General features: G+C 41.5%; 1 protein-coding gene across 4 annotated transcripts in view; it reads right to left on the reverse strand.

The window, feature by feature from the left end:
* The window catches only part of ice2 (interactor of little elongator complex ELL subunit 2), a 42,906-nt gene extending 33,391 nt beyond the window's left edge, over positions 1-9,515 (reverse strand). For 3 of the 4 annotated variants that reach the window (XM_036968904.1, XM_036968906.1, XM_036968905.1), the window contains exons 1-7: positions 9,337-9,515; positions 9,061-9,171; positions 6,280-6,655; positions 5,196-5,315; positions 4,982-5,116; positions 3,650-3,766; positions 2,965-3,124 (exon numbers count right to left, since the gene is read on the reverse strand). In XM_036968904.1, the coding sequence (XP_036824799.1) occupies positions 2,965-3,124; positions 3,650-3,766; positions 4,982-5,116; positions 5,196-5,315; positions 6,280-6,655; positions 9,061-9,171; positions 9,337-9,350 (1,033 nt within the window). In that variant the 5' untranslated portion in view covers positions 9,351-9,515. The remainder of the gene's footprint in view (positions 1-2,964; positions 3,125-3,649; positions 3,767-4,981; positions 5,117-5,195; positions 5,316-6,279; positions 6,656-9,060; positions 9,172-9,336) is intronic. The other variant, XM_036968903.1, reaches the window with a different exon arrangement.
* Positions 9,516-12,628: the final 3,113 nt, after the last annotated feature.

Consider the following 12,628-nt stretch of genomic DNA (forward strand, 5'->3'; position numbering starts at 1 on the left):
GTACCTCTGACAGTACTGGTACTCCCTGTATACAGCCATGTTATTACCTAGTACCTCTGACAGTACTGGTACTCCCTGTATACAGCGATGTTATTACCTAGTACCTCTGACAGTACTGGTACTCCCTGTATACAGCGATGTTATTACCAAGTACCTCTGACAGTACTGGTACTCCCTGTATACAGCCATGTTATTACCTAGTACCTCTGACAGTACTGGTACTCCCTGTATACAGCCATGTTATTACCTAGTACCTCTGACAGTACTGGTACTCCCTGTATACAGCCATGTTATTTACCTAGTACCTCTGACAGTACTGGTACTCCCTGTATACAGCCATGTTATTACCTAGTACCTCTGACAGTACTGGTACTCCCTGTATACAGCCATGTTATTACCTAGTACCTCTGACAGTACTGGTACTCCCTGTATACAGCCATGTTATTACGTAGTACCTCTGACAGTACTGGTACTCCCTGTATACAGCCATGTTATTACCTAGTACCTCTGACAGTACTGGTACTCCCTGTATACAGCCATGTCATTACCCGGTACCCCCTGTATACAGCCATGTCATTATCCGGTACTCCCTGTATACAGCCATGTCATTATCCGGTACTCCCTGTATACAGCCATGTTATTACCTAGTACCTCTGACAGTACTGGTACTCCCTGTATACAGCCATGTTATTACCTAGTACCTCTGACAGTACTGGCACTCCCTGTATACAGCGATGTTATTACCTAGTACCTCTGACAGTACTGGTACTCCCTGTATACAGCCATGTTATTACCTAGTACCTCTGACAGTACTGGTACTCCCTGTATACAGCCATGTTATTACCTAGTACCTCTGACAGTACTGGTACTCCCTGTATACAGCCATGTTATTACCTAGTACCTCTGACAGTACTGGTACTCCCTGTATACAGCCATGTCATTATCCGGTACTCCCTGTATACAGCCATGTCATTACCCGGTACTCCCTGTATACAGCCATGTTATTACCTAGTACCTCTGACAGTACTGGTACTCCCTGTATACAGCCATGTCATTACCCGGTACTCCCTGTATACAGCCATGTTATTACCTAGTACCTCTGACAGTACTGGTACTCCCTGTATACAGCCATGTTATTACCTAGTACCTCTGACAGTACTGGTACTCCCTGTATACAGCCATGTCATTACCCGGTACTCCCTGTATACAGCCATGTTATTACCTAGTACCTCTGACAGTACTGGTACTCCCTGTATACAGCCATGTTATTACCTAGTACCTCTGACAGTACTGGTACTCCCTGTATACAGCCATGTCATTATCCGGTACTCCCTGTATACAGCCATGTTATTACCTAGTACCTCTGACAGTACTGGTACTCCCTGTATACAGCCATGTTATTACCTAGTACCTCTGACAGTACTGGTACTCCCTGTATACAGCCATGTCATTATCCGGTACTCCCTGTATACAGCCATGTTATTACCTAGTACCTCTGACAGTACTGGTACTCCCTGTATACAGCCATGTCATTACCCGGTACTCCCTGTATACAGCCATGTCATTATCCGGTACCCCCTGTATACAGCCAGGTTATTACCTAGTACCTCTGACAGTACTGGTACTCCCTGTATACAGCCATGTCATTATCCGGTACTCCCTGTATACAGCCATGTCATTACCCGGTACTCCCTGTATACAGCCATGTTATTACCTAGTACCTCTGACAGTACTGGTACTCCCTGTATACAGCCATGTCATTATCCGGTACCCCCTGTATACAGCCATGTCATTATCCGGTACTCCCTGTATACAGCCATGTCATTATCCGGTACTCCCTGTATACAGCCATGTCATTATCCGGTACCCCCTGTATACAGCCATGTTATTACCTAGTACCTCTGACAGTACTGGTACTCCCTGTATACAGCCATGTCATTACCCGGTACTCCCTGTATACAGCCATGTTATTACCTAGTACCTCTGACAGTACTGGTACTCCCTGTATACAGCCATGTCATTACCCGGTACCCCCTGTATACAGCCATGTCATTACCCGGTACTCCCTGTATACAGCCATGTCATTATCCGGTACTCCCTGTATACAGCCATGTCATTATCCGGTACCCCCTGTATACAGCCATGTCATTACCCGGTACCCCCTGTATACAGCCATGTCATTATCCGGTACCCCCTGTATACAGCCATGTCATTATCCGGTACTCCCTGTATACAGCCATGTCATTATCCGGTACTCCCTGTATACAGCCATGTCATTACCCGGTACTCCCTGTATACAGCCATGTCATTATCCGGTACTCCCTGTATACAGCCATGTCATTATCCGGTACTCCCTGTATACAGCCATGTCATTATCCGGTACCCCCTGTATACAGCCATGTCATTATCCGGTACTCCCTGTATACAGCCATGTCATTATCCGGTACCCCCTGTATACAGCCATGTCATTATCCGGTACCCCCCGCCCGTTGCCTCGGCGCCGGGTACCCCCCGCCCGTTGACCTGTTGTATTTGTGACAAATAAAATTTGCTTTGACAATATTGCCGACCGGCGGCTTTAAAGCCTCTCATTTGCCAATACAAAGCATCATCCATCCAGGGTTTATAAACTGCACATTATTGATTTCAACACGTTGTTTTGAAAAGAATTGCAGTTTTATAATGCTATTCTTAACATTTTGCCATGAGGCTGAGAGAAACTGTTGTAAAGCAAATTTCCGGACATTCTACACATTTCGATATTATATGCTATCTGGGGAGCCCTGGTTAGGGTTCAGGGTAATGTCCTCTCCCACGGTTGATATTTGGAATAACTCCATTGCATGCTCCTCGGGGCTTCATCTCCACCTCAAATGGATGGAAAGCGAGGGGGGCTTAGGTGATATCCTACCTCTCCCTGGGTTAGGGTCAGGATGAGGGGTCAGGGGTTAGGTGATATCCTACCTCTCCCAGGGTTGGTTTTGACCACTACAGGTAACTCCCAGGGATCAGTGAAGTCCGGACCGTGGTTGTCCAGCAGTCTGACCAGACTTTCTCTACTCAGGACAACATGGGGTTCATACCGACCACTCAGCTTCTCTGCATTACTGTCAGTACTGACGCCCTAAACGTGACACAAACACCAACATTAGTGTATAAAATGAGGATTCTAAGTCATAAAACTGTTTAGAAACATCAACGGAAGAGTGCTGCTGGAGTGTGTTTAATAGTTGAGTTCATATACAAAGTAGAGGTCGACCGATTCATCGGAATGGCCGATTAATTGGGGCCGATTTCAAGTTTTCATAATCGGTAATTGGCATTTTTAGACACCGATCATGTTTTTGCATTATTTAAACCAAATTGAACATGTTTCATTACTTATTTGAGGCTAAATAGATTTTATTGATGTATTATATTAAGTTAAAATAAAAGTGTTCATTCAGTATTGTTGTAATTGTCATTATTACAAATAAATAAATCGGCATCAGCTTTCTTTGGTCCTCCAATAATCGATATCGGCGTTGAAAAATCATAATCGGTCGACCTCTAATACAAAGGCCTCCCAAAGACTGAGTTCCAACCTGACACAATAACCAATGATGTCTCTTTTTGTTGTAGTAATTAAGAAGTAACGCATCATTCTTACAGAGTGTGAGAGCTTTGCTTTCTTGACTGGAGGAATATCTGATGAAACAGTCTCGTAGTCAAATGCCAACTGTGCTTCATTAGGCACCACTTTGTGGTCTGTGATCACCACCTCGCCCTGCAGGCACACACAGGAGGAGAAGAGAGGTTCTGTGACAAGTACAAAGGATAACAGTTTATAGTACTACTATTTTACAGAATACATTATTCTAGTATATCTCACCATAGTATTACTGTTATATAGAATACATTATTCTAGTATATCTCACCATAGTATTACTGTTATATAGAATACATTATTCTAGTATATCTCACCATAGTATTACTGTTATAAAGAATACATTATTCTAGTATATCTCACCATAGTATTACTGTTATATATAATACATTATTCTAGTATATCTCACCATAGTATTACTGTTATATAGAATACATTATTCTAGTATATCTCACCATAGTATCTCACCATAGTATTACTGTTATATATAATACATTATTTTAGTATATCTCACCATAGTATTACTGTTATATAGAATACATTATTCTAGTATATCTCACCATAGTATTACTGTTATATATAATACATTATTCTAGTATATCTCACCATAGTATTACTGTTATATAGAATACATTATTCTAGTATATCTCACCATAGTATCTCACCATAGTATTACTGTTATATATAATACATTATTTTAGTATATCTCACCATAGTATTACTGTTATATAGAATACATTATTCTAGTATATCTCACCATAGTATTACTGTTATATATAATACATTATTCTAGTATATCTCACCATAGTATTACTGTTATATATAATACATTATTCTAGTATATCTCACCATAGTATTACTGTTATATAGAATACATTATTCTAGTATATCTCACCATAGTATCGAACCATAGTATTACTGTTATATAGAATACATTATTCTAGTATATCTCACCATAGTATTACTGTTATATATAATACATTATTATAGTATATCTCACCATAGTATTACTGTTATATAGAATACATTATTCTAGTATATCTCACCATAGTATTACTGTTATATAGAATACATTATTCTAGTATATCTCACCATAGTATCTCACCATAGTATTACTGTTATATATAATACATTATTTTAGTATATCTCACCATAGTATTACTGTTATATAGAATACATTATTCTAGTATATCTCACCATAGTATTACTGTTATATAGAATACATTATTCTAGTATATCTCACCATAGTATTACTGTTATATAGAATACATTATTCTAGTATATCTCACCATAGTATTACTGTTATATAGAATACATTATTCTAGTATATCTCACCATAGTGAGCAGCTGTTTCTCAAAGTTGAGCTGGAGGCTAGAAGAGAAGTTTCCTCCTGTGAGGCTGGTTATCTCATGGATCTGATAGAGTTGGGGATACATCCTCATTTGGTCTAGACAGGCTCTCAGGTACTCCTGGAACAGAAAAGGATGAGAGTACCATACAGAGTTGTATCATCATCAGACTAGTAACCAGGAAGTAACAGTGCATTACCTCTGAGTAGAGAGCGGCCCCCTGGGATATGTAGTTGTAGTCGTTGGGACACATCCTGGCCACTTCCTGCAGGTACCTCATGAACTCTGACCTCTCACTGTTCACATGCAGCAACAGAGTCTGATCGGCATAGATAAACAGGGTTAGTGCTAGGTCGGGTAGGGTGAAGGCAAGCTGCGATTAGAATCTGACAAGGAGGGAGGCACAGGTCACAACATTGAGTTCTGTCAATGTCAATGCATGTTTTAAGTACAATGACCGAATGCACAGGCTCTGACCCGACAGAGCACAGGCTCTGACCTTACAGGCACAGTCACAGGCTCTGACCCTACAGGCACAGTCACAGGCTCTGACCCTACAGTCACAGGCTCTGACCCTACAGTCACAGGCTCTGACCCTACAGGCACAGGCTCTGACCCTACAGGCACAGTCACAGGCTCTGACCTTACAGGCACAACATTGAGTTCTGTCAATGTCAATGCATGTTTTAAGTACAATGACCGAATGCCAAGGCTCTGACCCGACAGGCACAGTCACAGGCTCTGAGCTTACAGGCACAGTCACAGGCTCTGAGCTTACAGGCACAGTCACAGGCTCTGAGCTTACAGGCACAGTCACAGGCTCTGACCTTACAGGCACAGTCACAGGCTCTGAGCTTACAGGCACAGTCACAGGCTCTGACCTTACAGGCACAGGCTCTGACCTTACAGGCACAGTCACAGGCTCTGACCTTACAGGCAGAGTCACAGGCTCTGACCTTACAGGCACAGTCACACGCTCTGACCCTACAGGCACAGGCTCTGACCCTACAGGCACAGGCTCTGACCCTACAGTCACAGTCACAGGCTCTGACCCTAAAGGCAGTCACAGGCTCTGACCCTACAGGCAGTCACAGGCTCTGACCCTACAGTCACAGTCTCTGACCTTACAGGCACAGTCACAGGCTCTGACCCAACAGGAACATCCACAGTGTGACAAAAGCATAGAGTAGTGTTGAGAGCATTATGTGCACGAGGAGCTTCTCTGTTTGTATTGTATACAAATGTATTGTATTGGTAATGTTAAGAGCCAGTTGGTAGCCTACCTGAGAAGCCTCTCTGGGCTGTTTGCTGGTCAGCACATGGAGATATGTCAGCTGGTCTTTACTGGTGAGTCTGGAGAAACAGGGGTATGGAATCCTGGGTTCTGGGAACAACTCTGGTACCTGGCTGGGAAGGCTGGGGTCCTGGCCGGAGGGCCTAGGGTGACTAAGTTCCTGTCTGGAGACTCCCTCTCCAGCAGGCGGGTGATCATCTTTACGGTCACCGTGTTCATCCTGACTGTCAGAACAGGGTTCTCCGGTGGCACTCCTCTCATTATTTATGTTACTGTTGCTGTTTGACTGGTTCTGTGTAGAGGGGTGCTTGGCTGGTCCTGTTGTGTCCTCTAACTCCTCCTTCACGTCAACCTTTACTGTGGGACTGGATACCACAACAACTCCTCATCATTCTAATGGTTACCAGTTCTAATGGTTACCAGTTCAACATTCTAATGGTTACCAGTTCTAATGGTTACTAGTTCATCATTCTAATGGTTACCAGTTCTAATGGTTACCAGTTCATCATTCTAATGGTTACCAGTTCTAATGGTTACCAGTTCTAATGGTTACCAGTTCATCATTCTAATTGTTACCAGTTCATCATTCTAATGGTTACCAGTTCTAATGGTTACCAGTTCTAATGGTTACCAGTTATAATGGTTACCAGTTCTAATGGTTACCAGTTCATCATTCTAATGGTTACCAGTTATAATGGTTACCAGTTCAACATTCTAATGGTCACCAGTTCTAATAGTCACCAGTTCTAATGGTCACCAGTTCTAATGGTTACCAGTTCTAATGGTCACCAGTTCAACATTCTAATGAATACCAGTTCTAATGGTTACCAGTTCTAATGGTTACCAGTTCTAATGGTTACCAGTGCTAATGGTTACCAGTGCTAATGGTTACCAGTTCTAATGGTTACCAGTTCTAATGGTTACCAGTTCATCATTCTAATGGTTACCAGTTCTAATGGTTACCAGTTCAACATTCTAATGGTTACCAGTTCTAATGGTTACCAGTTCATCATTCTAATGGTTACCAGTTCTAATGGTTACCAGTTCAACATTCTAATGTATACCAGTTCTAATGGTCACCAGTTCAACATTCGAATGTATACCAGTTCTAATGGTTACCAGTTCTAATGGTCACCAGTTCAACATTCGAATGTATACCAGTTCTAATGGTTACCAGTTCTAATGGTCACCAGTTCAACATTCGAATGTATACCAGTTCTAATGGTTACCAGTTCTAATGGTTACCAGTTCAACATTCTAATGGTTACCAGTTCTAATGGTTACCAGTTCATCATTCTAATGGTTACCAGTTCTAATGGTTACCAGTTCTAATGGTTACCAGTTCTAATGGTTACCAGGTCATCATTCTAATGGTTACCAGTTCTAATGGTTACCAGTTCTAATGGTTACCAGTTATAATGGTTACCAGTTCTAATGGTCACCAGTTCAACATTCGAATGTATACCAGTTCTAATGGTTACCAGTTCTAATGGTTACCAGTTCTAATGGTTACCAGTTCAACATTCTAATGGTTACCAGTTCTAATGGTTACCAGTTCATCATTCTAATGGTTACCAGTTCTAATGGTTACCAGTTCTAATGGTTACCAGTTCTAATGGTTACCAGGTCATCATTCTAATGGTTACCAGTTCTAATGGTTACCAGTTCTAATTGTTACCAGTTCTAATGGTTACCAGTTCAACATTCTAATGGTTACCAGTTCTAATGGTTACCAGTTCTAATGGTTACCAGTTCTAATGGTTACCAGTGCTAATGGTTACCAGTGCTAATTGTTACCAGTTCTAATGGTTACCAGTTCATCATTCTAATGGTTACCAGTTCTAATGGTTACCAGTTCAACAATCTAATGGTTACCAGTTCTAATGGTTACCAGTGCTAATGGTTACCAGTTCTAATGGTTACCAGTTCATCATTCTAATGGTTACCAGTTCTAATGGTTACCAGTTCATAATTCTAATGGTTACCAGTTCTGATGGTTACCAGTTCTAATGGTTACCAGTTCTAATGGTTACCAGTTCTAATGGTTACCAGTTCTAATGGTTACCAGTTCTAATGGTTACCAGTTCAACATTCTAATGGTTACCAGTGCTAATGGTTACCAGTTCATCATTCTAATGGTTACCAGTTCAACAATCTAATGGTTACCAGTTCAACAATCTAATGGTTACCAGTTCAACAATCTAATGGTTACCAGTTCAACAATCTAATGGTTACCAGTTCAACAATCTAATGGTTACCAGTTCAACAATCTAATGGTTACCAGTTCAACAATCTAATGGTTACCAGTTCTAATGGTTACCAGTTCTAATGGTTACCAGTTCTAATGGTTACCAGTTCTAACAATGAGATAAAACTCCCCTCAATCTGCTGTCCACTGACGCCACGTTAGGTAGCCACTGACGCCACGTTAGGTAGCCATTGACTCCAAGTTAGGTAGCCACTGACTCCAAGTTAGGTAGCTACTGATGCTACCTTAGGTAGCCACTGACTCCAAGTTAGGTAGCCACTGACTCCAAGTTAGGTAGCTACTGACGCTACCTTAGGTAGCCACTGACTCCAAGTTAGGTAGCCACTGACTCCAAGTTAGGTAGCCACTGACTCCAAGTTAGGTAGCTACTGACGCTACCTTAGGTAGCCACTGACGCTACGTTAGGTAGCCACTGACGCTACGTTAGGTAGCCACTGACGCTACGTTAGGTAGCCACTGACGCTACGTTAGGTAGGCACTGACGCTAGCTGCATACTGTACCTTACAACAGCGATAGCCCACAGTCCCTTGATGGTCGGCGCCAGGGAGTACTTATCATATAGGTCTTTGTTAAATAATAGACCGTCTGGGGCTGGGAGCGGGACGTCCTCCCTACGAGGAGATAGGGAACATCGTTTCATCAGGATTATGTTACAACTAGCGTTAACATCTCTACAGCTAGCAAACCTCAAACTTGACATAGTTTAAATATCGTTAGTTAAGCGCCAAATGTCCCCAAACATTTTCGCCAACTGGTTAATCACAAACCAAGCTCACCATGTCAGCTCCATATGTACCGCTGTTTTAGGTTGGCCTGGTTATGAGATAAGATGTAGCTGAGGATAATACACCTATAAATAGTTAACTAGTAGCCAGTTAACAATGGCATTGATGTGAGCTTCAACCTGAAACCGCTGTGATACAGCCAAGAACTACTAAGTGCTTCCGGGTCAGGACTTTTGGAATCCTTCAGAATAAATGTCCTGTATCAAAATCAAATCAAACTTTATTTGTCACATGCGCTGAATACAACATGTGTAGACCTTACCGTGAAATGCTTACTTACAAGCCCTCAACCAACAGTGCAGTTCAAGAAAGAGTTAAGAAAATATTCACCAAATAAACAAAAGTTTAAAAAATACAAAATTAGCGCAACAAAACAAAATGAGGCTATATACAGGGGGTACCGCTACCGATTCAATGGGGGTACAGGTTAGTCAAGGTAATTTGTACATGTAGGTAGGGGTGAAGTGACCATGCATAGATAATAAACAGCTAGTAGCAGTAGTGTACAAAACAATGGGGGGGGACATTTTATTAATTATTCAGAAGTCTGATGGCTTGGGGGTCAGAGCCTTTCGGTCCTAGACTTGGCGCTCCAGTACCACTTGCTGGTGAATAATTACTGCAAAAATTATATTTTATACTGGTTATCATACAAATAATAATTAAAAGTATTGCTATAAGATAAGTAATTGCTTTTTGTATTTTTTCAAACCTAAATGGGCAACACTGTTTTGTGTGTATGTGTGTGTGTGTGTGTGTGTGTGTGTTCTTAACATTTATTGCACCGTACACAATTATCTATTCTTTGTGTCACAGTAAAACAGGGGTTCTCTGGGTGTAAGCTATATATGACAAAACTGAAATTTTGAATTGTTTCAATGAGCACTTTGTATCATCTGGTAGGCTGTTTGATTCAGTGTCCTCTGTCTCTGTACAACCCTGTGTGGATGAACCAGTGAGAGCTGGTCAAACTTTTTGCTTTTTGCCATTCTCAGTACAGGTGGTACATAAAGCCCTGAAATCCTTAGATCAGAGAAAGCCTGCAGGTCCTGATCTTCTTGATCCCTGCTTTTTAAATATGGCAGCTGATTTCATCGCTGAACCACTTACATATCTGTTCAATCTAACCCTGGAATGTAATGAAATTCCAAAGATCTGGAAATCAGCATTTATCCTACCACTTTTAAAAGGGGGAGATCCAACTCTTTTATATAATTATAGGCCAATCTCAAAGCTGTCACCCCTGGTGAAAATACTTGAAACCCTTGTGAGTGGACAGCTCAAAGAGTTTTTATTTACTAACTCTATTTTATCAATGTACCAATCGGGCTTCAGGAAGAAGCATAGCACAATTACAGCAGCCATGAAGGTTTTAAATGATATCACCGAAGCCATTGACTAAAAACAGCACTGTCTCACTTTTTATTGATCTCTCTAAGGCTTTTGATACAGTTGATCATGCTATACTAAGGCAGAGATTGTCGAGTGTAGGTCTTTCGGAGCATGCAGTTGCATGGTTTTCTAACTATCTGTCTGATAGAACTCAGTGCACTCAATTTGATGGGCTTATGTATGTTATGTATGTCTAACCACAAGGCTACCTACCACCTCTAACCACTAGGCTACCTGCCGCCTCTAACCACGAGGCTACCTGCCGCCTCTAACCACAAGGCTACCTGCCGTCTAACCACTAGGCTACCTGCCACCTCTAACCACTAGTGTCAAGCCCTGACGATAGAGAGCCCTCAGGGTTACGTATTTCACGATCATTATATCTTTGTTGTTTTGGAAGTTTCACTATCATTAAAATGTGGAACTCTACTCACGCTGCGCCTTGGTCTAATTATTTATACGACGGTCGTGACAACTAGGCTACCTGCCTCATCTAACTACTAGGCTACCTACCAGCCTTTCTGAAAGAAATGTAATAATTCAGAATACTAGACCATAATTCAGAATACTAGACCAGTGGGCTTATGATTTAGCCACAGAGGATCAATATCTTTAAAAAAAAAAGGCCTACATGTGGATTGTGTGTTGTCCCATAACAAGGCATAGCCTACCTAAATCAAATCAAATCAAATTTTATTTGTCACATACACATGGTTAGCAGATGTTAATGCGAGTGTAGCGAAATGCTTGTGCTTCTAGTTCCGACAATGCAGTAATAACAAGTAATCTAACTAACAATTCCAAAACTACTGTCTTGTACACAGTGTAAGGGGATAAAGAATATGTACATAAGGATATATGAATGAGTGATGGTACAGAGCAGCATAGGCAAGATACAGTAGATGGTATCGAGTACAGTATGTACAAATGAGATGAGTATGTAAACAAAGTGGCATAGTTTAAAGTGGCTAGTGATACATGTATTACATAAGGATACAGTCGATGATATAGAGTACAGTATATACGTATGCATATGAGATGAATAATGTAGGGTAAGTAACATTATATAAGGTAGCATTGTTTAAAGTGGCTAGTGATATATTTACATCATTTCCCATTATTAAAGTGGCTGGAGTTGAGTCAGTGTCAGTGTGTTGGCAGCAGCCACTCAGTGTTAGTGGTGGATTGTGGACCTGTGGATTGTGTGTTGTCCCATAACAAGGCATAGCCTACCTGTGGATTGTGTGTTGTCCCATAACAAGGCGTAGCCTACCTGTGGATTGTGTGTTGTCCCATAACAAGGCATAGCCTACCTGTGGATTGTGTGTTTCTGACAATGCTAACATATATTTTAGCCTAAGCTCGGGGTTCTAACAACGGGTTGGTTTGTCGGCAACAACACAGCTGCTAGTGATACACGGGTCCTGTATTTTTGGAGTCGAGTCTGACTCCTGTATTTTTGGAGTCGAGTCCGACTCCTGTATTTTTAGAGTTGAGTCCGACTCCTGTATTTTTGGAGTTGAGTCCGACTCCTGTGGTTGGAGTTGTAGGAGTCGACTCTTGCTTGACTCCCAAAACATGCTGAAACGGATGCGCACACATGTACACACCATTTCATTATTGCAGAGTCCTACTAGGAAGATTGCGTCTGCATTCTAGAGACTATAGCTTGTGTGTCTATGTACGCTGACGGCTCAACACGTCAGCTGCAACAATCAAATAAATAACTGAGACACTTAACACAGAGCTCCAGTCAGTTTTAGAATGGCTAACTAGCAATAGGCTTGTGCTAAATATCTCAAAAACTAAAGGCATCATTTTTGGGACAAATCACTCACTCAACGCTAAACCTCGTTTAGATCTATTATTGAATAATGTGGTTATTGAGCAA

Source organism: Oncorhynchus mykiss, chromosome 30, assembly GCF_013265735.2.
Source record: "Oncorhynchus mykiss isolate Arlee chromosome 30, USDA_OmykA_1.1, whole genome shotgun sequence".
In the NCBI taxonomy this organism is placed as follows: Eukaryota; Metazoa; Chordata; class Actinopteri; order Salmoniformes; family Salmonidae; genus Oncorhynchus; species Oncorhynchus mykiss.